General features: G+C 39.6%; 1 protein-coding gene across 1 annotated transcript; it reads left to right on the top strand.

The window, feature by feature from the left end:
• Positions 1-27: 27 nt before the first annotated feature.
• KIAA0895 (KIAA0895 ortholog) lies at positions 28-26,128 on the top strand. Its single transcript, XM_027665043.1, has 7 exons — positions 28-148; positions 7,016-7,698; positions 16,567-16,710; positions 18,854-18,986; positions 20,158-20,463; positions 20,985-21,082; positions 25,378-26,128. Exons 1-7 carry the CDS (start codon positions 124-126, stop codon positions 25,537-25,539), a joined length of 1,551 nt encoding a protein of 516 aa, XP_027520844.1. The 5' UTR covers positions 28-123; the 3' UTR covers positions 25,540-26,128.
• The last annotated feature ends 632 nt before the right edge of the window (positions 26,129-26,760 follow it).

Below are 26,760 nucleotides of genomic sequence, written 5' to 3' on the forward strand. Positions count from 1 at the left end.
GCCCGGCGCTGCTCGCTGCCTCCCCGCCCGCTTCCCCTCAGGGCTCCCCGCCCACGAGACAGGAGCCCGCCGCGCTGGGGGAAGCCGGCAGGGCAGAGCGGCGGCAGTGCCTGGCGGAGCATCATGCTGGAGTCCATCTGTGTCACCGGTGAGTACCGCCCCGGCCGCGCCCGGGAGCGGGTGAGAGGGGCTGCCAGCCCTCCCTCCCTCCCTCCCGGGAAAGCATCACCCGGCCGGGCACCGCGGAGTCTCCGTGCGTGCCCTGGTCCCTGGGGAAGGAGCTCCACACCTGCCTGTCTCCAGGAGAGACGGCGCTGCAGAAGCCCCCTCTGTGAGTACGAGCGAGTCCTGCGGGCCCTGACCCTTCCCCAGGACGCTGGGGAGTGTGGATGTAACACCCGCTCCGCTGGAGCGAGGGACAGAAGATGCAAGGAAGAATGCCAATAAAACTATTACTAATGATAGCCGGTGTCTTTCACTCTTTGGCTCTGCTCTGTGCTATGTTTTCAGAGAAGTTAACAAATCCCTATGGTACGTGTGTATAAAAACCTGTATTATGACTATATAATGATAATATGGAAAAGTATTTGATGTTACACAAAACTGTTATGTTCCATGCTGCATACATGTGGAATGCAGGAAAACCTACAATACAGTTGCTGCCGCAAAGCAAATTTTTCACTTGGATGTTTTCCTTGCTTGAATTTGATGTAATTTCATGTGTCATTACTTCAGCTGCTCAAGCTAGTGTTTCTTTGTCATGGAAAAATCTATCTAGAAGAGGTGGAAGTGTCTTAGTGTCCCCTCAGTCAGTACTGTTACAATTGTAATTAAGATCTCTTACAGCTACTCTTGCTCTGCATAATTTATCTGCTGTTCCATCTGTGCATGGATATGACTAGTGTCTTGCTTCTGGTACTGGGAATAGAAATAAAGTTCATGGGATAGATCAGAGCAGCTCTAGAGATGTGCAACAGCAGCTGCAATCTTAAAGGAAGAGATTTCTTGCAAGATAGTTATTTTGGGTCCATATCCCTCCATCATATATTCCTGACCACACCTGTGCTGCAGTAGAACAAATCAGAGATCTGCTTGGATGGGAGTTTCATTCTGTACAAGTCTGCGTATAAATCAGTGGTTTGTGATTATATCCTGAGTCTATTAAATCAATGGGAGTTTGTTACTTGATTTCATTAGGGCCAAGTCTTCACTTTTACTTATTACTGTGCTCGTGTAATTTAATTTGAAGAACACAAATTTGGAGTCAGTTACATAATGCCATATTTCAGTGTAGAAATGTACATGCAAGAAACTGCTGGCAAGTCAGTTCATACTTTTTTTTAAGGTTGAAAGGGTACATCTTATATATCATCGTAATTTCAAAGAAGAAAATCCAAATTGCAGAGTTCAAAATCATGCCAATCAGTCCTGTAAGTGTGGCAGTTAATGAATCAGACATACAAACTGTATGATGGCTGAAACTTACCCTTGGTTTTGACGCGCAGAATTGAAAGTTGAATGACAGATAACACATTTACAGAAGTAAAGTAAATAGGTAGATATTTTTTTGGGGGGAAAAAAAGTCTTAGGTTAAATGTCAAAGTTCCCAACATCATACAGGCTCTAGTTAATAACTAAGATGCTTGTGAAAATAGAAGATAACTCAGTGCTAGTCTTTTTACAGGCACTTACTGCCTAGTTCTACCGTTAAACCATTTTCATTATAGACAGAATTATATTATAGTCTGTCTAGTTCAAGTTGCCTGACAGCTTCTGCTCAAAACTGGAGTGTTTGTAAACCTTAAAGGTGTTTATAGTGGTGAGGAAATAGAATATAAGATTCTGGTCAGGTTCTGTTATGCCACAAACAAGCCTGCGGCATTGAGAGGCAATAGAACATTACAGATTCACATACAACATTTTATGTTTCCTGTTTTTGCAGAATATTTTTTCTACAGCCCTCTGCACTACAACCATACAGTCTAGAGTTCATAAACTATAGAGTTCATAAACTGCAGGGAGTTGTTAATCTATTCAAATTGTCTGAATATTGAAGACAAATATTTCTTTCTAATGTAATTGTACCTTTACGTGGTGCATCAAAGAAGGAATCTTGTCACATCTGTGTATTTTCTTCTGATCTCTGTTTCAAACTTAAATATCTACTACTTGTAGACAAATCACGTACGTTGTTTGCATTTCTATAAATTTGAAAATTCAAGTCAAGCTCTTGGAAATTGATTCTGTGCAAAAAGAAATTCAACCATATTCTAGCGTGGTAATGGTGAACTGAAAACCTAAAGTAGTGGCTCAGACCATTACCTTTCTAGGACAGGAGGAACTGCTCCATGAACATCTTTGCTAAGCACCTTAAGAATCATACTTGCACTTTGGAAAGGATTTGTCCTTTGTGCATATATAACCTGAGTGACAGCTGCTTGAAAACCGCAGGAGCTCTCTTATTTTAGAGCAAGGCCAGCTGGACAGAGTGAGATCTGTGCCCACAAATACTTGTCATTAACCTCATTCCACCTGTGGAACAGGTATTTAAGAAGCTGCTTAGATAGTAGCTGCCCTGTAGCCTAGAGGAAGATATTTATACAACACTCTCCAAAGTCTAGAAATTTCTAAATCTAAAATCTAGTGGGATTTTATCACACATATTATTAACTTAATACAAGATTAGCTAAATTTATCAATTTCTAAAGGATGGAGACCAATAATATAATCTAGCTCCTGAATATAATGTAAAATCGAACATATTTTTCCTAACAAATAACCGCTGACAAGATTAGACAGTGTTTGCAATGGTGCAAGGTTTAAGGCTAGTGACTGGGATGCGACTTCCACATGGAAAGTGTTTCATTAGTGCAGAATTATAATGAGATTTGTGGTTCTCACATATCCTCTGTTAGCAGTCTTGGACTCCGTCCCCTTTCCAGTACTGCTGTGACACTGGAATAGCTACATCTATATGAATGGAAGTTACACAGGCAGGGGCGATTTTTGCAAAGTCAATTCTGTGGTATTTTGAATTGTTCTGTGATACATGATACATTTGTCTGCAGGATGGAATAAGTCCAGTACTGGCAATTCCAACAGATACCTTGACAATGATGGGCTTGTGGCTAGGTAGGGCACAACCGACTCTCTTGTGAGATTCTTTAGAACCACAGGAGGAGTTGCCATTGGGTGGCTGGCTGCCCTGTTAGCCCACCATATGGGGTAGCAGAAGCCAAACACTGTGACTCTAAAGAGGGGTAGAGCTCTACTCTGGCCCAAAATGGACGAAGTTGCCATTAACAGAAGGGGGTTCTGTCCTTTGGTACCCTGATTATGCCAAAATGGGAACAGGCAGCTCGTCTTCACCCTCCTTGCTTATGTGTACATCACCTTGCACTCTAAATCTGGCAGATTGTTTCACATAATATTTCACCCATGTCTCTAGGACTTATGTTTTTATTACTGTTTTGTTGCAAAGAGGAACAAAATATAAATAAATGGAAGTAAACATGATGGAAAATATTTTGGGAAGAGGCTATGTTAGTTTTGTCATTAGGGTTTTTTTATTTGTTGAAGGACTTGGGGCTTTGTCACTTTTGAGTGTTTGGAAGCAAGAACAATGAAGAAAATCTTTGTACATAAATGTCACGTTTTTATAGAGGTTCTCAAAAGTAACTGGAGGCCTGGGCTTATGTTCTTTTGACAGTCTTCTACTGCAAAAACTCAACTATGTAAAGTCAGGAAATTCAGATTTGTGTTTTCAGAACACAAGTAACACGTGTATGAGATACAAAAGATAGAACCTATATGATCTGTAGCATGATATGCAGGATAGAGTTATGCCATAGTATGGTAATTTTCAATTTGCCTTTTAGAAGTAATCTGTAGACATCTGTCCTTTGGTATCCAGAATTTAAAAGCTGGAAATCACTGTTAAGCAGTCTATGCAATTAATCCGGGTTGATAATCCATTCTCTGATTGGCTATTTTATAATAGTGTGGTTATCTCAGTAATTTTTGGAACACTGAAACACGTTTTCAGAAGGCAGGCTGTGCAATTACTTGGTTTTATATTCAGAATGTTAGACCTCCATTTCAATCATCAGGCATTGCTAATCCTTGGAAACTCTTGGATATAGCTTTGTAAGTCACGCTTCCTAGAAGACAGTGTATTCTTAGTTTGGTTGATGCTGTCTGATTTACAGATGTAAGCGAGTTTAAAACATCTGTTATAGTTTAAACAAACATACTGAAGAAAGAACTTTAGTTTGTTGCTTTGAGACATGATGTTGACATACTCTCAAGTATTATTTTCTATGTTATTTGGTAAAATAATGATGTTCAGAGCACCTATGCAGAATTTTAGAAAAGCAGTTAAATGGCTTCTGTGAAAACTGCTGTGGTATCTATTACAATATTTCAAATCTGCTGGATTACCTGTTGATTCTAGGTTTTCAGAACAAATAGGCATGAACATTATCCTTCTTTAGTTGGAGAGAAATTAAGGACAGCCACACTTGGTTTGGCAGCTGAAAAATCACTTTGCTACGAGATTGTGCATATAAAGTAACTACAGAATTGGGGACAACTATTTTTGATATCAGCCATGTGCATGTGAAAACTGCCAGTGCGTGTTCAGCACTCAATCACCATTTGTGGCACTTTCAGGAGAATTCTGGCTTATGATGTTGAGCAATTGTCTACATATAAATGCATTTATTACTGGCCAAGTGTACTACTTAGCTCTGAAAGCTTGCTGTCATGAGTTTTTGATATTAGACTGACACGAGAGCTTGGGGGAGAGGAGGGAGGGTGATATGATTTAAGGTCATTTTGAGTTGTTTCTTTGAATTCAGTTTCTGTTTTTTTCTTTTCTGTTTATCACTTCTTAGCTACATGTGTGTTATTAGTTAAAATTATTCCCTATGTAAGAGCAATTTAAGTCTTTTGTGCTCCTTGTGGCTTTTATGAATTGGTTAGTAGACAAGTGTTAGTGCCATTAGTGTTGCGTTATTCCCTTGTCTGTATTTTAAGAAGTAGCTGTGTAATTTCCAACTTCAATTTTGACTGTGCAGGGAAAGTCACATGCTCAGAAGTTTAATAGGGATTCAGACATTCTGGAAACCTTGGTTTTCATTTACCCTTCTTAAAAATAAGGATTCTCATACTGTAATAGTTGTTACGGTCTGAAGTTAATCTCAAATACTTGCCAAGAAGTATGAGAGTGGTCATCCCGTTCTGTTGTCCAAAAAATGCATCTTATTTTATGTAGTTAGCTTGATGTTGTTTTCCTTGTGATAGAGAACTGTGGCTGCTCACCATGACAGCTCATGGTAAAGCAAGATAAACCATGTAGGCAGGTTGTCACATATGTGATGAGAACGATCTGACAGAATCTGAACAGGAATGCCAAGGAGCACATTCCTGTGCCAAGAGCATAGAAAGGGAATTCTCAAACTTACCACAAAACAAAACTGAGTTTGCGTTAGATACACATGCTTCTGTGAAAGAGAATAATCTAATGCCCCTATCTCTATCTTTCCAGAGGAGGAAATACCCAGGTTACAGATTGCCAATTGTACGTTCATGTAAATAGGACCTCTGTCTTCTTGCTTTTTCAGACAGCATCTTCAGGAGAACTGAGGAACACAGGCTGACATGGAACTGACAGAGGTCCAGCAGCATGAAATACGTTGTCATGGTGCTTATGTTGGGAGCAAAACCTCATTCTACTGTGAAAATAAAGCTGAAATTAAACTACCATCAATTTTTTCCCCTTGGAGGCATTTAATGATCTCTTGCTAATGTTCCATTCAGAGTATAATTACTGTATGTAAAGTAATTACGGCTCAGCTATGTATAACTGTCGGATGAAGCTCAAATCCCTTTTGCGGGCTTTAATCAAGCTCTAGCCACATCTCCTCTTCTGTGAATCCTCTCATTTTATGTGCAGAAGTAGGAAGCATTTCTCTGTGGCACTGTTTATTTGTACCCTTACATTTGCCTCACCTGATGTTCTAGGATGAACTGGTTGTCAAGAAAAGGGAACCAGCAAAGCAGTGTCACTTCTCTCTAACAAGCCTGCACAAATGTTGAACGCAGTTTTAATCCTGGCTGATTCTTCCATGCAGCTGCTCTGCACCAGGAACCTGTCTCCCCCTGAAGGCTATGCCAGGGATCAGAGCAAGAAAGGAGGGTTCATTCATTAAAAGAACCTCATTTACTTCTTGCATTTAGTTAGTTTAAGAAAACACTTGAGAAGAAACACTGTAAAGCCAGCTGTTACTGTAGAACAGCTTTGAATAGATGAAATTACCAGTGTTGTCTTAAGGCTTTTGAGGAACATAACTAGCTGATCTCTCTTCTCTCTCCTCTGTAAATACAGCTTACTGTCTGTGTTAAGACTGAACACGTGAAACTGGCATCTTTTAAGCTTATATTACTATTCGTATGGTGGTGTAAATTGTTCACAGTGTCTGGTCCATTCTGAAGTTCTCATCCTTTGCTGAGAGTAAATTCTGTGAATCACATTTTGCAGATGAAATCACACCAGACTGCTTATATCACAGCACAGATCCCTGTGGGACTTCACCATAAATACTGCTCACATACTCCTGTACAGTTTCTTATTTTTTTCTTTATCCATACAGAAAGGCTTCCTTGCATGATAAAGACCAATCAGATTTTTCTCAAAACTAAACATTTCTTAATGTATGAGTAAACATTCATGAAATCCCACAGAGTCTTGTGTTAAACAACTTAGTTCTAAGCTATAGTGTAGTTGTGTATGGAGAGGTAAGATCCAGCGAAACAAGTATCTCATGCTTGCAAGTCCCAGTCTAATTGTTCAGAAGTGATATGCACACTCAATTCTCCCCTATGTCTAGAAGTCAAGATTGTGTTTCATTTATGTTGCAGTTTTGAGTCCTTAAGCTTTGTATTGCTGTGCGAAAAATCAAATTTGTCCTCATCTTTTTCTTTTTTTTTTCTTCCCCCCTCCCCCCAAATGCAGAAAAACTTCACTGGCCTAAGACAGAGCTTTCTAGGAAATCAATCCTGAGTCTGGAAGTAGGTAAGCTGAACATTAATAATGAAAACAGCCTCCAGCATCCACCTTCTGGGATCCTTAAGGACATTTTCACGACAGGAACCAGTAGCTACAATGTCCTTCTGCAGAGCAAGGAGGAGAAAAAACACCACACTCAAAAGCAGTCATCTGCTCACCACAAGAAACACAGGAAGACCTCCAAGTGTTCTACCACCTTGCGAAGCAACGAGCACCGCAAAGTCAAAGCCCCGCTACCCTTGCTCAGCAGTGGGTGGTACTGCACAAACAGGCAGCCCTCCATCATCGTCACTAGCCCAGTGGCTACCGGTGTGAAGTTTACAAACAGTATTTCAGTTGCAGGGAGCAGCACAGGACTGCCACCTCGACCCAGAAGTAGAACTAAGAGGCATTTTAATCTGACAAAGCCAAAGCAATCCCAGTCCTCGAAAAGCAAGGGAAAAGAAGGCGATGTGTCTGGCCAAAAACTCTGTTTACTAACTGCAATCAAGCCCTCCAATGTGGAGAAAGAGAAGATTAAATTCTTCAACTCAGATTTCACATACAATCCTCAATTTGAATATGAAAACCCTGCTCTGCCAAATGTGTTAGCTAAGCACAGCCATGCATCTGACAGATTTCTTAAGCAGGTATAGTTACTTTTTTTCCCTCCTGTTCCACTGATTATTTCTTCCTACACCTAGATGGTATTTGGCTTTGTTTGTAGGATGTCATTTCTCCTTATCATCCTCCCCTACTGTTTGAAAAATGCATCAAAGATGAGAATGCAATAGTAAAACTGAAATAAAATATTTTTTATTAAAAAATTAAAGCCTTCCTAGAAGTTACAGATTTTATAGGATAAAGGCACAGTTCCTTCTAATTGGGTTTACATGAAACAGACTTTAAAGCAAGACAGTTTTATAGGCAATGAAGCAGAGTCTAGTACAGGAAAAATACGGTGCCTGAATAGGCAGAGGAATAAAGCAGCATGAAACCCCTGCCAATCCTCTTGGTGACACAGGGATTGGGAGGGGATAGGAATTATTTGAGGTCATCATTATTGGATAAGCATATGTTGATGTTCCTTGCTTTAATCAACTTTGAAAGAATATGCATATACATTAGACTCAGTCAAGCAGCAGATTCCATTCCAGACAGAAGTAAAATTTAAAAAGACAAACCCTTCCCTTTTTTTTTTTTCTCTCCATAATATGCAGCCACACTGGTAACAGCTACAGACATTCCCAACTGCTTCGGCTTCTTACCTGAGTCACCAAAAGTCCCAAACAACAACAAAAGCCTTGCTTTCAACTTTGACCTAAATGACAAAAGCTGGTGCTTATCTATAAAATAGCAGAAGCAGTACTCTTACCACTTTTGCTATTTTTAAATGGTTTAGAAGGACCTTATTTAAGTCTGACAAGCTTTTCTAAATAGAGAATCTTATGTTTCAAGTGATACTTAACTTGGGAAGACATCCTGCCATTCCATGAGCTTCACTTCTTTGTGAAATGAATATTTCACTTAAAAACTCCCAAAATTCCTGGTGAAAAGGATACATGAATTAAAGTACCATAGAATCTAAGAACTGATACTTGACTTGTGAACAGAGTGACTTTGTTTTTTCTGAATCCAAGAATGCACAAAAGTGTTCTATACCCATTAAATCTTGTATTGATGGTCTTGGTCTGCTTTTCCACATTGCAAATATCTGTATATTTTAAAAACTCAGTTTCTTGGGTTTCATTAAAAATTTATTTTCTTTCTGAGAACAGCTGTTCGGTTCTTACAGTCCATCTTCCACACTTCTAAACAACCAACTAAATCAAACTGACACCAAATAAAACTGCTCCTTGACTAGAACTTTTTAGCAAGTTTTCCGTTGATTTTTATAGCAATATTAGCAACACTAATCACAGATTACAACAAATCAACAATAACTAATTTACCAAACTGAATTTGATACAAATTATCCCTTTCAGTATGGTCTAGCAGAGCCTTAAAAGTTATTTTATGAATGTTCATTTTCTAGATCTAGCTTGTCATTTGTTTACCCTTCTTTTAATAAAAAACCCCTACACCTAAATAATGAATATTTTAATAATGAATAATTCCTCAATATTATTCTGATTTCTAACTCTGCCTTTTTCCCTGTCCATAAAAAGCCTGGGAAAATGAAGTCTTTGTAACAACTTTATAAAAAGCAGTGAAGGATTTAGTATTCAATGAAGTATGATACTTCACAAGATTTAGTTTAAGTCACTAGAAAAGCATTTATTCAAAGTTCAGCTCCTAAAAATACTGAACAAAAATATCTTGCCCTTAAAAATTACTAAACCAGCAGCTTTAACACAGCTCCAAGCCCAGCAGGTGTCACTCTCTCTTTTTTATCTACAATTAACTTTAGAAATTTTCATCTCCACTCAAATTTAAATTTAATTTCATGCAAATTTACTATCCAGAAAAAGCAGCATTAATCAAAATTTTAATCAGCAAGTATGGTAGGAGCACTTGCTTTTCCTCATTGCTATTTTTTTTCCACGCAGATTTTACTTGTCAGAAGAAACACGTAGGTATCTTAGAGGAAGTTCAGTTCAGGAAAGATGACTTCAGTTGTGAAAAAGTACTCACAGTATCAAGAGTTGGATCAGAATTATAAACAAAACTGTACATAGTCATCCTTTTTGCTGCAATGAGGATAAATTCAGTTTTTTATTTTTGGTGTTTGGGTTTTTTTAACAGTTTTGGCTTTTATTTATTGTTGTACTTATTTTAGAAAGCTTTGCTATCTGTGAACAGAATTATTCCCATTTTATTTTACAAAAGGTACTCACTGCAACTTACACATGCTTGCTCTTTTATGAATAAAAGGCTGTAAAACTAGGTTTTTACTAAGAGAACTCACCATTTTTATTGGGGCCTTTTAGGATACTTCAGTGAAACGAGCTCAAAACCTGACATTTCAGAATTTTAGAGGATTTTTAATAATTTCAAAAATATTTTTACCCCCAGCTGTGCATATCCTGCCAGGACACTAAAACAGATTGTGTTTTCTTATTGCCCTTTCTGCTTTTGTGCATATCTATGAAATTGGTTAATATAGCATTACTGCAATATGTCTGGAAGACAAATCACTCTCTACCCCATTTATTTGGGTTTTTTAAAGGCAAAGAACACTGTGGTTTTGCAAACCATTAACAGAGCAATGCTGGAATGAGGAACACAGAGGCTTATGAGCACTTACTTTGTCCCTGTGCCTCTACTTAAAGATTTTAACCTCGAGCACAGCCCAACAGTTTTATCGGTTGACTTTTCACAGGCACAGAGAAAACATTTTTGAGTTATTAATACATTTGAAAAATACTAATTTTAATGTCTTTCTTCTCATATTTTCTTTTGTTTCTTTACTTCTCTCTTTCTACTTTATGTTGTTTTCTTCATAATAAGGTTCTTCATGAGTCACACAATATGTGCCTTTAGGGAAGCAAACTTGAGAATAAAAAAATAGCCTGCAGATTTGCAGCTTTTCACATTGATTGACATAGCTGATATTACAGAAATTAATTCTCTTCTTGCTGTGCTTCAAGGTCACTGCAGCAACTGTGTGCTTGAAGCGCTATAAAAGTTTCTGGCTCAAAGTACTTGTCCTTCTTAAGTTTCTTAACACTTTAGGTGTTTGTTATTTTTGCTCAGATGCTAGAGGTGGCAATACTTACTTAGAAGTAATTGTTCCCAGTGTTGTAGAGCAGATGACTTAACTTTGCTGAAACAAAATCAGTAAGTTGCAACTTTAAGTAACCTGTTTCTTTGAATTTACAAGGAGGCAAGAAATCTACTTTTATATACATATTTTTAAGAAATACAAACAAACAAAAAACCCCCCACTGTTTTGTTGAATGAGCAATCTCCCATGAATGAGATGTACATCCTCTTCTCTTGTACTCATAAAAATATAGCAGTTTTGACTTAATAAATAAACCAGTTATGCCACATTGCAAGTGTTTGTATGACACACCTTTTAAGGCAATAATACAAGTAGCCTACAATTAGCAAATTTATCAGAAGTTGAAAAATAAGGTTAGGTGGAGCTGGAAGGCTGAACAACATGACATTCAACACTGAGTAATCCTTTGCTATGTCCAAGTGATGTCACAGCTTAGGCATGTTGAAGATTAAAAAACGTGACACTGTCTGTAAAGAGCACTTTATTGTGAAATACTTCATTCTTTAGTAGTAACAAATTCCCTCCTTAACTAAGATTTATAGATAAGGGGTGCTAATATATAACACAAATTATATCAGGCCATCCAAGTAGCATAAGTTCCCAGGGTTCAAGACAAACATCTCACTTCCTCTGGAAGAGACCATAGATCACTTCAAGGATCATAGGTTTATTGCAGAACACTTCTTCTGGAAGAGACCATAGATCACTTCAAGGATCATAGGTTTATTGCAGAACACAGTCTCATACAAAACCCAAGCAAGTATTAATTTTTAATTCCTTGCAAAGTATTTTAAAAGTTTTCCATTAAAAACATTTCTAACAGCTCTAAATTACTTAAACGTGCTCTTTATCCCACTAAGAACAAGCATGCAAAAGAAAAGCCACTGTAAACACTGAATAAAACTCAAAATACTGCAGCCTGAGTGGACTAGCATCAAAAACCTGCACTTACCTCCCTTCCCACCTTTCTCTTGACCCAAACAGCCACCATTTCATGGCTGTTGATTAGAACTAACAAGTTCAATTTGGTATCTCTTACTGTTACACAATCATGCAGCTGGGAAGCTTTTTTCCCCAGCAAATAAGCAATTCAGGGAGGAAAGCAATGGTGTCTGCAAGCCTTGTCTGTCTTGTAGATCTCAGCAGAGACTGTGACCCTTTTGTAGCACAGCTGCTTCTGAATGTAGGATGAGCTGACTTGAATGTAGGGGACTGAGCCCCTTTTCTGACTTGATCCCCTCAAATGCCTCATGAGCATGTCTTATCAGTACATCCTTCTACAGTACCTCTCAAGTAACTAAGCTGCATTCTGTGCATGGCTGACTTGGGATTCAGAGACCTACTTGGCTGTAAATAATTTGTTTTAAAAAGCCAACATCACCATAACCTAAACCGGGCAATTTGTCTTGAGCCTTGTCTCGCTTTTCTTAGTGCTTCTGTGTCATTGCTTTCTTGAGCATCAGTAGAGTTTGCTGTGCAAGGGGGCTTGCCCTGAGACTGCTGCTTCTTTTGGTACTCTTTGGTAGTGATAAGGGAGGTTGAAGCAGACCTTTAGCTAACTAAGAAAAAAAGAATAGGAATTATTGTTGCTAACCAGTAATGTGGTACAGCCACATAGTTCTTCCTTTCCTCCATTTTTTACCTGTTCATGAGGAGTTTACAATTTTGCCTTATGAACTATGGCAGTACCAGTATTCTGCTGGCCCAAAGGCTGGAAAATAAGCTCACAGTTGGATGCTGGAATAGACAGGACCTAGCATGCTGGTCTGGATTTTCCCCTTTCCCAGCAAGTTCTTGCAACACCTGACTGAGTCATCTCACCTTGGAGACAGGTGCAGAACGCCAAATGAAGGGCTTGGTGTTGTAGTCAGTGCCTGGAAACCAAAAATTTCCCAAAACTTTTCCCCGAGGAACCATCCCCAGCTAAGGTGGTTGTGGCAAGAAGTGTCAAAACCAGCAACAGCACTGGGAATGGGGACTATCTCAGTGCTGGGGCAATCTGCCACTCTCCAGAGATTTATGTGCTGATGGCAGTGTGTGTTTGTGGTGGCTCTCCCTGTTGTTTCAGTGCTTCCAGAGCCACACCTGCCCACTTGGAAAGAATTATCTAGACTACTTGAAACAGAGTCAAGAGAGAAGGTGTTAGAGGTGAGCATCCTTCTTAGTAATTTTTTATTATGTGTCCAGCAATAAGGAATCTTAAGCTTAATGACTTTTTCAGCATGCATGAGTTCAAACTTGTAACATCTCTTTGGACATGGGTGGAGTGCCAGTATATGGGTTACTCAGCATGGCACATGAGGTAGAGGAAGCACCCTTCAGTATCCCACCCTTCCCCTTGGAGCTGCAAACTGCATCAGGTTGAGGTAGAAGAGGCCAGAGAGTCTCTGTACTTCTTCAGTAGGATTTATCTACAACTTGGACCTCCTGGCTCCCAAACTTGTGCTACCTGCCTTAGCATGGATGTCTCAGATCCAGGAAGTTTGCTTTTACAGACAGCCAAGCAGAAAGTTTAATGTGTGTTTGGTGTTTGATGCTTATTTTCTCACTGTTTGTTATGGTGAGGTGGTTTTGGAAAATACCTGCACTCTGAGAAATGTAGGAGAGTCCTCTGGGATAACACCACCTATATAATACTGCATCTCATAGTATTAATGTATTTATAAATCAAAGCATCAGAATGGGATTGCTAATAAAGTTTATAAGCCCTTCTCAAACACCCTTATTGTTATGAACTTTCACATTGAGAAGAAACTGCCCCCGTGCTCTCAAATGGTTTTGGCAGTCCTCTGCTTCGTCAAACCTGTTCTCATCCACCCCTACTCAACTGTGATCAGCACTCTAGATTTGTCCTATTTTTTTCCAAAATTCTGTAAAGTATCTTTGCAATTCTTTGAGCTTACTTTTTATCTTTTGCTACCTTTATTGGCTTTCTTCAGCCTATGAATCTCACTTGCCTGTTCTTCTCCATCCAAAGGCTTTGCTATCACAATGTCAGAAAAGCTTTTTATCATTGTTTGATATGAAACTGAGCTGGATGTGATGTTTGGTTTGCTGAGAGGCACAATAGGCATAAAAACGTAGTGGCCTTGTTGCCACTTATTTTGGAGAACCCAACAACCACATGATCCTTTGGATATGGCCAAGTGTTGCCTGAGAGAGGAATGCTGGTTCACCTAAGATAGCACTGTTCCTTGGGACCTACCAAGAATTCAGCTCATGGATGGACCCTTTCCAGCACTCGAGCCAATATCCTGGTCTTGTTTGATTTGCTGGTAGAGAGGTGTAGCCAGAGTTCTAGGTACTTTCTGAAAGATGCCTTAAAAAGTCTTAAAGGAAAGGAACAAACCCTGATGGCTTTTGAAAATAACACACATCCCTCAGTTCCTGCAGTAAATAACTTTCAGCGAATTGAAAGCCAAACCTTTCCACCTGCAAGATCTACTGTGTTTTAAGTCACATTATTTAAAACTTTTGAGAGGAATTGCTGTTCTGTAGAACCATACATTTGAAGATAGAAAGACCTATCTCAGAAAGTGAGGGTTCAGGGAACACCACGCAGCACAGCTACTGTGTGTGCTCATTGTGGTATTGTAACGGAGAGAGGCAAAGCCAAGCCATTTGCACTGGCTCAGTTGGCAGCATGGCATTCCTATTTTTACAATACCTCTCTTCAGTTATCCTGATACCTGATCGTATAATGAAAACTGGGGAAAGAAGATAATGTGTTCTTTGTCGGTGTCTTTCTTCACAACATCCGCTTCTTACTCCTGCATCAGGTGCAGGGGCACAGCTGCCCAGATGGGCCCAGTCCTGGGAACCAGTCAAGTGTCACCAGGGCCCCAGTGGGTCCAGTGCAAGTCTCTGTCAAAGCCTGACCTATGGCTGGAGTTAGCATGGTGGCGAGGGAGTTTTGGCTGCGCAGGAGGCAGTGAAAGGAAACATGGTTCATGTAACAAGACTGGGTGGCTTTATGGTGAGCCTGTTTCTACCAGAGTCATTCTCATGAGGCCACGCATGCTGACTTTTTGGCCAAGTTCTGTGAGTAACTTATTGTGGTACTGCTGGGCTGTCCCTGAAGAACTGGTGTATAGACTTTAAATAACCAGTAGCAGGTTTCTGTTTACCCCTCACTTTCCTTTTTGCTATTAGTGCTCTCCAGCATATGCCCTCTGCTCCCATATAAATAAAGCCTTATTGTGGAGAGTCAGGTGCGGTGGGGACAGAGATTGCAGCATTGAGACACAGTAGGTAGATTCTTCGCTTCCAGATTGCTTAACCCTCCAAAAATACAGCCTTCTTTAAAAAAAACAGAGAGGGTTAGCTTAATCTGTGCTAAGGTAGCAAATTATGCCCTTTCTTCATTCTTGAAAAAGAAACTCAAATCTGACCAGATGGTCCTTCAAATTTAATAGCATGTATAAGTGGCAGACAAAGAAAGACTGAATATTAGGTGTAATATTTCTTTGGCATTCAGGTAAATGATATTTCTCTTATCAAAGAGCTACTGGGCTTTAAGAGTGTGTTGAGCTGTCATTTATGGGTTTCAACAGCAATTACTCAGGGTTACTTAGTTTCAACTAGAAAAAAACTAGAGTAGGATTGTTAGTAGCTGTGAGAGGTAAAAGATTAATCCAATTTTTGAGGACAATTGTCAGTCTGACAGTGTCAGAATTACACAGCTGGAAACAAGCATTTTACCAGCTTCATGCATAGATATAAGTGTATAATGTAAAAACAGATTCAGTCTGAAAGATTTCCACCTTCATTGTTAGTGGTATTTTCTTAGAAAGAGTGTTAGTTTTTTAAGGTAATATCAGGAGCTTCTCTTATCAAATCTATGAAAAGATCCTATTCTCTGTAGCTGGACTGTTGCTGGGAAAGAGGTTATTCCAAGCCACATTTTCCTTTAAGGGTGTGAAATGACTTACTGGAAAGCAGATTACTGGGGATGAGTATTTCACACCCCACCAGTAACATCTTCAACATGCAGAGTTCAGATAGTGTTATGGGCATCATGCTGAGCTTTCCACCTACAAGGGTCTGCTTCTACCAGCAATACATAAGAGAATTGTTGATACCACTCTGTTTGTCTAGTGAAACATGCCTCCTTCATTTTGGGGGGCAATAAAGATGTATCATTGTTTAAATGAAAATTTTAAATGAAAGTTCTGTAAATAAAATTCCTAAATAAAATTCCTCTCTCTCCTCCTTTCTGAAACAGACACCTATGGTACAGAGGATTTCGTTGTAAAGAGACATTTTTGGTTGAAATATTATCGTTAAAATTATAGTTAAACATCTGCTTAATCATGGATCAGTGTTTCTAAGTTAGAAAATACCAAGAAATGAAGCAAGATGACAGTAATAGTTGATCTTTGTAAAATTCTTTAGAAAACCATAAAAAGAAACATGCTGACAAACTGCAAATATCCTGTTATATCTGCTTTATAAGGTAGTTGTACAACATTCTCAAAATTAAAGAGAAAATGTGTATTATTTCACTAGACTGATAATCACGATGTATGTGGGTCTAAGATGATTTGACCAGAATCTTTTTTTAGTATTTTAGCATTGATGTACATCTGAAGCTGGTATAACTTCATTGCAGCATGTGTCAGCCTGTATTAAATGAGTACATCTTGATAGTGATTGTCAATGATTCAAGAAAAGAAGAAAGATTTTAAAATTTAAAAAAAAAAGAGACTGAGAGGGAGAGAAAGAATACACATGCCAATCTGACATGGGGATCTTACTGCACTGATATTTGCTATGCTTTTGTATTTTATAGTCCATTAACATTATGGAGCGAACATTGCAGAAATATGGAAGCTATGAAAAATTTGAACAGGCCACTGGAGGCAGCTTGCTGACTAAAAGTCGCATCTGGAATCGTGTCAGGAAATACATGGTGAAAGAAGGCTGTCTTGGTGAGGTAAGTCATACGCTGGATTAGGAAAGAAACATTTATGTAGACCTTAGACGTTACACATGGATAGACCCTGGAGACCATCTGGGAGGCCTTTCCTCCATAATTACAAGAATATTCCTTACATCATATTTTTCTCATGGCTATACCCACTCTAACGTTTGAACAATTGAAACGATGCAAATTCCTTGTGAATGCTTCAGCCATCTCTCTGGGCCTGTTTCCTGATTCATATATGCTTGTTCTTAAATTCACCTCTTTTGGGAGTACCCAAGAACGACACCCTTCCTTCCCTCCTTTTTTCAGCTACTTGGAGACTAGCACATTTCCATTTATTCATCAGTTCTGCCATCCGTTCTCTTGTATCAAATTATTTACACCAAAGGAAAGAGTTAAGAAAAGGCCAAGAAAAATAAGCACCAGCCCAAGAGACTGATTTATAAGAAGTAACACAAATGAAAGTGACATAAGTGAATAAAAATGTCTGAAAGAGGGTGGCTTGTTGAGTTGGTTTGAGTGCTGTTTTTTCCTGGATTTAAACATCTAATTTTTTAGAACCCTTTGCAAAAAACTTATTTCCTATATTCAGGATTTAAAAAGACCAGTCTGATGGAGTTACATCAAATTTCTTGGAAAAGTCAAATGAAATTGAACATTTAAAAAGAGAACTATTCCAAATGAAATCACCAGCTGACACAGTCCAAGACTTGGGTGAGGTCACTGGCAATGAGCAAGAGGAGTCTGGAATGGGAGATCAAGAGACAAAAATTAGTTTCCCAGAAACTACGTTTAATTGGTAAATATTATTAGGAGAAACTGTTAAACTCATCACACAGTTTTGTGAGACTATGATCTGACACTCATAACCAGACCTTACCTGTGTTTCTGAGAGTTAATAAATGATAGTTTAGAGCAAGCATAAAAAAAATTATATGTTTGGTCTTTGCTATGCTTTTATCTCCCTTTGCATTCGTTTTTGGCTTGGTTTGACTTCATGGAAGCAGGATCCTGCATGCTCATCCAGCAACCCATGTCCTTCTTAATGAAATGCTTTACTTTTCCTGCAAATATAAAGTTAATACAGCATGTTTAGTATGGTCTAAAATATTATGAAAATACTCTTGCCAGCTGACGAGATGTTAATAAAGCTAAGTGGTACCTGTGCTTTAAATCTAAATGCTTTGGGATTTACCTATTTTTTCTGCCTTTTAAATATAAGTTTTATACGACTGACTGTTTGCTGTTGAACTTGAAGCTGAATGATGAGTTTTGAATACAGGGAAGTGTCATGTTAATGGCTTTGATCCCTGGGTCCTTTTTTTTTGATACTAAAAAAGTCGTCTTTCTTTTAAGTACTCTCCCTTATACTCTTCTAAGCAGTACTGTTTCTTTAGGCTTTACATGAAGAGGGAAAGGTGCTTAGTCTTCAACAAAGAGAGTTTCCCTTCTCCCTCTCAGTCACTTGTTTAAAAAGGCTTTTTGAAGTCAAATAACAAAATATATAAATATGCATTAATTTCCTTCTCTGGCAGTTTTTGTCTTGATGACCAGTTTTCCAAGAGAAAACAGGAAAGCAAGAACTATATTCCTGTATAAACCAAAATGAAACAATACCAGCATTTTCATAATATTTCAAGTCCTCATCATGTAACAGGAAACAAAGTACATAGTGCTTCCTCCTCCCATTCATGTGGCTTTAGAATTGCAACTGAAAAGGTTTCATACAGTTAGATATACAGATACCAAAACAATTTATGTGTATTTACGTAGTATTTTTCAGTTCTCAGTAATTCTAAGATAATTAGACACGGTTCAAAAAATGGAATTTTGTCTAATTTACTCTGCATATAGTTGCTCCCTGACCCTTGAATCTAGTCACTGTTACTATATTAAATTTTGCAGTCTCTTATCTGTCTATCTTAACCCTCTTACTGAATCCCACTGAAGCCTGAGGTTTTGTCAGCAGCACAGGTGAGTAGGATAAACTCAGTGGAGTCAGAAAGGTCTCTCACAGGTGATTGCTGGCAGCAAGGAAGAGTTGTGAAGGGCAAGGGATCAAAGAGAAATGAAATAATGGAAGGACCAAAGGAAAAAGCAGGAACAAGAGTGAGAAGAGAGCTCTTTGCTACCTGAACTCTCTCCTCTTCAGATTGTGGTCCATCTCACGGAGGACCTGCTATCCCGAGCCTCAATGACAGTGGTGAATGGCCGCCCCACTCTCACTATCAATATCTCCACTGCACGAGAGCACTGGCTGGAAGGGATGCTGAGACACGAAATTGGTATGAGCGTGACATCAGTTCTTCAGGCAAAGGGGAGTACTTGCATGCATTCTTAATTATTTCACAATGATGGGCCAGGCACTATATATAAAGAACCTGTGCTTTAGGTGTGCTAAAGGGAAGGAGAAACCTTTTTATCACTGCAGCATGCAGTAAAAGAATTCCTAAAATGCTAACGTACATAAACGTTAGCATTTTAGGTCAGATCCAGAATGAGCTTTTGAAGGAAATCTACCAGCTAGTCCCACTTACTGCACTGAGGTTCACGTGCCGAAGGAATCTTGGAGCAGGCAAAGTATAATCCTTTCAGATAATGCTAGTCCAGAGGCTATGCTCCAGGGCATACCTTGTGTGCTGTCACTGCTCAGGGACATTTTACTCATAAGAGCAATTTAGAGATACTTTGGAGTTAAAAAAAAAAGGGAAATGAAAATAGTTTGACCTTTCAACCTCAGCTCCAGCCATTTCACTTTAAAAATCTGTGTTTGTTACGCTGCATTGCTTGCAAATGTAGGCAATGCTTTAGGCAGGAAGAATTTACCCAGCGACCCCTAAACTGCTGTAAGATTGCCTTGGTTTTGCATTACACAAGGTGGGCCCAGCCCTGTGGAAAATTTCTGCAAAATTTTCAGTGCATCTGTTTTAATTAAGGACATCTAAAATGCATTAACTTGGCTAGTGCCTGAATATCAGCTGAAGAATAAGCCTTGCGATTGCCTTGAACCACGGTTACTCACATTGTAAGGGGACACAGCATCTTCCAAGGCTGCCATAGGACTGTTTAATCACCTTCAGGAGGCAGCATTTCTGCCCCCTTACTTTGATTTTCCTTCCTTCTTGTCATTACAATGCCTAGCCTATGCCAGAGATATTCAGCATGTAATACACTTTTGAAAATTCCTTTCCACAGATTTGGAAAGTCAAGTCTTCCTGATAGTTGTATTCCTTAGGCATTTTCAGAAGTCTCACTTGCAGTCAGCAGGTGAATATTTGCACTGTGTATCTATCTCTGACAAAATTCTCTGTTGCAGACAAGGCTAAAGGTGTCACTTTCCCCAGTTCCCAGTCCTACCTGCTCAGAGTTCTGAAATGGGCATCTCCTTATATATCTTATAATTTTTTGTTAATCATTAGATGCTACCATTCTAAGTGCCATAATCCTTCTTTTCAGGAACTCATTATTTTCGTGGTTTTAACAACAACAGCCAGCCTTGGTGCAACCGGAATGGTCGTAGAAAACACGGGTTAAAACCAATCAACCCTACAGAAGAGGGGCTGGCGAGCATTCACAGTGTGCTGTTCCGCAAAGACCCTTTTCTTTGGAGAGCTGCCCTGCTCTACTACACAGTGTATCAGGCTAGCCAAATGTCCTTCAGTCGGCTTTTCCAGGACGTGGGAAAATTTGTCAAAGACCCCAATACTAGGTGGGATTACTGCGTACGAGCCAAGAGAGGGTGGACTGACACGTCACAACCAGGTGGGTTGCCTATTTGTCTTCTCTTTTTTTTTTACTTCAGGGAGGTTTTCAGGGCATGCACAGAGCTCCTTCATCATGCCACACAGTAAAACTTTCGCAAAATGGAGAAATGGGACTCCACACTTTCTGAAATGAGGTGTCAGGAATTTCACTATGGAAAACAAGGCTGAAAATGCACGTGTGAGACTTTCAAGCTGAATCAGTAAAGGATTCTTTTTGTTGGAAGTGGAATGTAAATACAAAACTGTGAAGAAGTCCATACTCACAGCTTGACTTGCCCTTTCGTATTTATTACAAGAGATGCAATGTTGCAGTGGTTATTCACAGACACTATCATCTGTGTTTGATTTCTTTCTCTGTCTAGTAGGTTTTACCTTCTAGTTAGTTTTTGGAAAAGTTTTTCAAGTCAGGGGTATAAATGTCTAGTTTTTAAAAATAAAATTGTTCTGCTCATAATGGCTTCTGAGAACATGCCTTGGCCAAACCTTGATAGAGTACAATGTATCTCCCTTCCTTTTCAGGCTGTTTCAATAAGGATCAGGTGTACTTGGATGGCATCCTCCGAATCCTGAGATACAGGGAGTCCATTGATTTCTATCTTCTGACAGCCCTTGGAAAGGTGAGCAGACTGATTATGCCCAAAGGCTACAGTTTTACCATTTCAGCAGGCCTGCCTGCAAGGAGCTCTGAGTCATCCTGCTCTCTTTTACTTTGATCTGGAAATCTCAGCTCTGTACAGCACTTTGAATTACGCTGTGCAAGTTGCAAATATTTTGAGGTCCTAGAAACTTCTACCAGATTCTCCTCATTCCTCGCTTATGGTTTTAGCTCCTCAATTAAGATTTTATGGTTATATTTCTCAGACTTTCCTCCCTTTATGGAGTACTACCTGACTTGTAGCACAACAGACTGGCTTGGCCAAGCAGGACAGGTACTAGATAAGGTGGTAGCCCTAGCAGGAAACAAAATTAACCATTTGATTCTAGCACATCCCCTTCTACCACAAAGAATTTTTCATCTCAAATTTCTCTCACTGGTGGCACCTGTTTTTCAAAAATCAGTGTGGGGGGTTTTTTTCCCCAGAATACATGGTATTTCTACATCCACAGAACATATTTTATGTCCATTCTAACTGTCACAGCTTGTTTGTTCTGAAAATCATCCTAAGAAGTGCAGAAACTTTGTCAGGCTTCTTGAACCAAATCCTTGGGTTGCTAAGTTTCCACGGTTCATAAAGCAGGGTTCATACTCACATAAACTGGGAGTCAAATTGACGTAAAGCTTGCATTCAGAGCTGGTATACCAACATTTCTACCTACTTGGCAATAAATGTGTGGTAAAGGAAAGGGGCATATTATGATAGAGGATTTTGGTCCACATTTAAGTTTTGCCTTTACTGTCAGAAACATCCATACTGATAAGCAAGAGCTATTTAGGTAACTGAGCCAAGTTAGAAAGCTCTGAAAATAAAATTGCACTGTCAGATAAGTCTTTATTCTCTGAAATTTCCTTGTGCTTTAGGCCTCCTTAACTTCACACAGCTTCGGCCTGCAACTCTACTGAACACACACTGTTCCTGTGCTGCTTCATGCCTGTGTCTCTTCAGGGAGTCTGGAGGATTGTTAGGCCACTCTAAAAACGTAATAAGTCATTCCTTATATAATTACAGATTCCACTATGATCCACATTGCATGGCATCCACATTAAGGGTCTACAAGCAATTTAATTCTAGCAGTATGATAATTTATAAGTGCTTGACTTTATAACTTCTAAAATCAAGGGATCATAAAGTCTATTCTGAATGTTTTTGCAGCAGACATCTTCTGCAGTCAAACTGGAAAGCTGTGTATAAGAGCAGTGCCTACTCTCAGGATCACAGATCAGTCGAGGTCTGCAGAGACCTCTCAATATCATCTAGTCCAACTCCCATGCTTAAGCAGGGTCAGCTAGAGCAGTTTGCCCTGGACCATGTCCAGTTGGGCCTTGAATATCTCTACTGATGGTGACTCCACAACCCCTCTGGCCTGTGCCAGTGTTTTACCACTCTCACCATACGAAAGTGTTTTGTGTTCCAATGGAATTTTGTGCATTTTAACTGGTGCCCATTGCCTCTTGCCCTGCCAGTGGGTCACCCATGTTGTCAGGTGTTTATACACACAAAGATGCTCCTGAGCTTTCTTTTCTCCAGGCTGAACAGTTCCAGCTCTCTCAGCCTTTCCTCATAGGAGAGATGCTCCAGTGCCTTAATCATCTTAGTGACCCTTCACTGGGCCCATTCCAATATCTCCATATACTCTCAGAAAAGACAAGTTCTGTGAGCATAGAGAAGTATGAAACTTGCACTCAGATATAGCCTATGGTTATTACAAGTTTATCACAACTTTGAAGGGGGATTTATTTGGTTTTTCAGGGTGGAATAGGATTGGGTTGTTCCAAAGGGAGTGTTAAGCTTGCCTGGCACATCTTCAGATTAGAATGAAAAGCACAGGATTTAAACACAGGGAAGCCCAGCATTTAGTGGGAAAACTTTCACTGTCTTTTACAGTTTCTCAGTGTTGTATTGTAACAAGTGAGCTCATCTTTCTCAGTGTGTCTACCGTGGGCATGTTTCCATTGCAAATACAATAAAGGTGTGAACGTAATAGGAAACGGAAGCAGTCCACTGTACTGCTGACAGTGAATTGCTTCTGTGCTTTAGTAGGTAGTGTGAGGACAGAGCCACACTGAAGTTTCTGTGTCTTCTGTTCTCCTCTGAGTGCTATAGAAATCTGCCTGATGGAGGCAGCTGTGCCTTCCTGAGGCTCCTGACGTTACTCACAGTGTAGAAGAACGTGATGTGTGGAAACAGGACACATGCAAGCTGTTCAACATCCCTAGAAGTGACTAAGGGAAAAACCTGAAGCCTGAGAAAAGATGGTTTTTAAAAGGAGCTGTTTTAAAACTCTGCAGGAAACAATCGCATACGGGAAGCACTGCAAACCATTCATGTGGCAATCGTGTGCAAGTAATACTGAGGAGAAATAGAATGCAGATCTTGGGTGCACTTCAGTATAACATAACTACCAGAGTTCTAAAAAGCAAAAGCAGCAAAATATCACCTACTGTTGTGTTACCCAAGAAACACATGAACACATTGCAAAAAGCGTAGGTTGTAGCCTCAGTCTTTTTTATCTAACACAATGGGTTTAATTACATGTGGTGAGGAAGACAACTTGTTTCTGCAATAAGATGAGATTATGTTTTTGATCTTCTCAGGATGTCAACTTCTGTCATTTTTTAGCAATTCAGGGACTGGGGAAATACATCCCATCCAAACTATACCTCAGATCACAGATCATGTTTCTTCCTTGCAGCAGTAACAGAAACCCCTGAACATAAATATGAGGAAGAAAAGATGTAGAATTTAATCTCATTAGGTACTGTTCTCGGTTCTCCAGACTGAGAGGAGATGGTATGATGTTGTACAGCTTCTCTGTATCCACTTCTAAACAGGTTAGTCAGGTGTAATGCCACACCATCTTCAAACAGCAATATCTTAGTGACTTGGGTAAGCCTGGGCATGGGTGTATGTTTGTTTTTTCAAATGGGATGCATCTTGTCATTGCAACTAGAAAAGCACACACATGTATTCAGATGCAAATTCCTTCTCTTTGCAGACTTTGTTCCCATTATCATCAGTGAGATGCACCTGTCCCTACTAATCAGGTTTATCAATCTGGATTCTAATGTCCTGTCTTTCCAGAGAGCCCTTCCATGCCCCTTACACATTGGTAAATCCTTCATGCTCACTTTAATCTTTTCTGAAGAGAAACCATCACCTGCTAAGAAGGCAGGCTGTTTCCAGGGAACCCAGATGGCACAGTGCTCAGCTCCTTAGAAATGTGGGGTAAAAAGGTTGGAAGGAGCAGGCTCCACTCTTAAGCCACCTGGCACAAACCTCCTATGATGAAATAGGACTTGCCATTTAGTAAGCACAGCTAGGCTGGTGGGTTTTGCCAGTACATATGCTTCTGTCCTTAGGATGCCCAGAACACACAGCTTGTAGACAAAGCAGTAACCACACAAATTTCATCATGCTGTATAGCTGCCCAAGGAGTCCTATTCTGTGCTGGCAGGGCAGCTTGTGGAGAGCTAAAGCATCTGTCCATTCTGGACCATCGTTCACAGCACCTTGAGCTACCATGACTTTAATCCTAGCTTGTAGAATCATAAGACTATGAAGAAAAAAATATCAGTTTTCATTACAAAAAAAGGGTATTTGGCCCTGTAGTAGCTGGAAAATGTTTGAGAGTTTGACACTTACACTCAGTAAGCTCTGATGCCAAGAGGCAAACTCAGTCTCCACCCTGCAACTGAATGGGGAAAACAAAAAACTAAAATTGGATGTTTAAGTGTTCTTCATGCTTTTGTTAGTTACTAGAAGTGCATTTTAATTTAGCTTTACATAAGCACATTTGGTAGTGAAAATGAAAACATCAGAGTTCAGGTCAGCTGGCACCATGCCTTTCCCAAAGCCTCCTTCTTGTGCTATGCCTGTCCTGCACTTTCTTTCTAGTTCCTTAGTCTTTGGCACAGTGTTTTTTCCATTTTCATGTCAATTTTTCCACCTCTTTGAGGAGTGACTCCAGGACTCACATACGCTCCCTCTCTATTCCTGCAGCTGCTGTAGATCATTCTCATGCAGATTCTTATGAGTCTGTTTACTGATTGAATCAAAAACAGAATCAGGAATTATGCAGGCATTTGCTAAAATTACACTGAAGCACACAGAGTTAGTCCTGTTTTCAAAGGTTTCTTCAAGATTTTAAACTCCTCTACTCTGAATTATTTTCTCATTTACAAGAGAGAATTTAGAGCAACAGCAGAGAAGTAACAGGACTATACTACTAAACTAACCCATGTCCTTCCTTACAGATCTCATATGAGGATGTGGATCGCCTGAAAGGATTAGCTGTGATTGAGAACATGAGGGTGCCCCACTTTTTGCAAGACCATGCCCGGTATATGGAGCACTTGGAAAAGATCATGGAAGTCAATGAACTGACTGATGAGGAGCTCCAGGATCTCATAAATTAACAGTAGTAGCCACCTTTCACTTACATTGAGAGGATGTAGAACCAAACTTCCCTGACCTTGCAAAAATGGACTTATGAGGAGTGGGAGGGAAGGGTGGCCAGAATATGTGGAATTCAGGAAAAGCTCCGTTATATTCCTTTTGCATCGTGATTGTATACTGATTAGTTTTTAAAGGGATTGTGCATTTTTTTTAAATTTGACTTAGAAATTCCTCTGCAGTGATCTGTCCAATCATTTATTCTGTTTTGTATGCTAGGTATAGTGTTTGGTGCTGTCTCTTGTAATATACTGTCTTTCCCCACCCAGGTTTAGAGGTGGAAGAAAGGAGAAGGAAGAGAAATTCCCCTTTAGTTCCCTTGTGTTTGCCTTATCTTTGGTCATAGCTTTCACAGTTCATAGAACAACCTACAGCAGTTCTATTGCTGCATTGTTGTCTGCATAACTTTCCCATTTAGTCATCATTGCAATGAAAACAGAAAGTTTAAAAATGGTGCACAGAAGCAGGTCTTTGTGCCACAGGATCAGAGCTCTGTAATGTTATAAAACATTTTGGAGTTTTTTTGGTGAGAGAATAAGCATTTTAAAAAGAGAAAAAAGATAGGTATTGCTGTTTCAATGACTGTAAGCAGGTAGCAAAGTTATTTCCCTTTATTCCCTCAAAAAGATACACTGTTCCACATCTTTATCTGTAAAGTACATGTTTCAGGAAGCTAAATTCTGGAAAGGGTCTGCCTCCTCTGAGGACAAGCATAGCATGTCTAAGAAGTTCAACATGGGAGTGTTTTTTGGAAGAAGAATCAAGCAGAACTGTGATTTCATGACTTATGTGTTCTAAATAAATTCAGGAACACAGGGCCATGTTTCAGGACGGTGGGCAACATTTACTTTTTCTCTGGGTCACCTGAGCCTACAGAGGATCAAGTCGTATTTTTGAGCAGTACCTCCATGCTACAACAAGCTTGAGCTTGCAGAGCTTGTTCAAGAAACAAGATGTGACAGGGGAAGGAAAAGACTCGTAAGTGCCCTATTCCTGTGTTCCAGCAGAAGTGCTGCACCACTCTGAAGCAACTTTACCTCTGTGTTAACTCTCGGTGCTATATCCAGGACCAAGAAGAGAAAGCTCCTTACTGTAAGGCTTTCTCTAGTCACATGATAAATAGCTTAGATGATGCAGGAGGACTTACTACATAAACTACATTTTCTGATTCCAGAGTATTATGG

This window comes from Corapipo altera, unplaced genomic scaffold (genome assembly GCF_003945725.1).
Source record: "Corapipo altera isolate COAL_440 unplaced genomic scaffold, ASM394572v1 89, whole genome shotgun sequence".
Lineage (NCBI taxonomy): Eukaryota > Metazoa > Chordata > Aves > Passeriformes > Pipridae > Corapipo > Corapipo altera.

What these genes read in the sequence shown, in the direction of transcription:
- KIAA0895 (XM_027665043.1), top strand. Translation starts at nt 124, where the DNA reads ATGCTGGAGTCCATCTGTGTCACCG. An exon ending in AAGAAGGCTGTCTTGGTGAG is followed by an intron (nt 16,711 to 18,853) that starts GTAAGTCATACG and finishes TCTCCTCTTCAG; the next exon opens with ATTGTGGTCCATCTCACGGA. An exon ending in TTCTGACAGCCCTTGGAAAG is followed by an intron (nt 21,083 to 25,377) that starts GTGAGCAGACTG and finishes CCTTCCTTACAG; the next exon opens with ATCTCATATGAGGATGTGGA.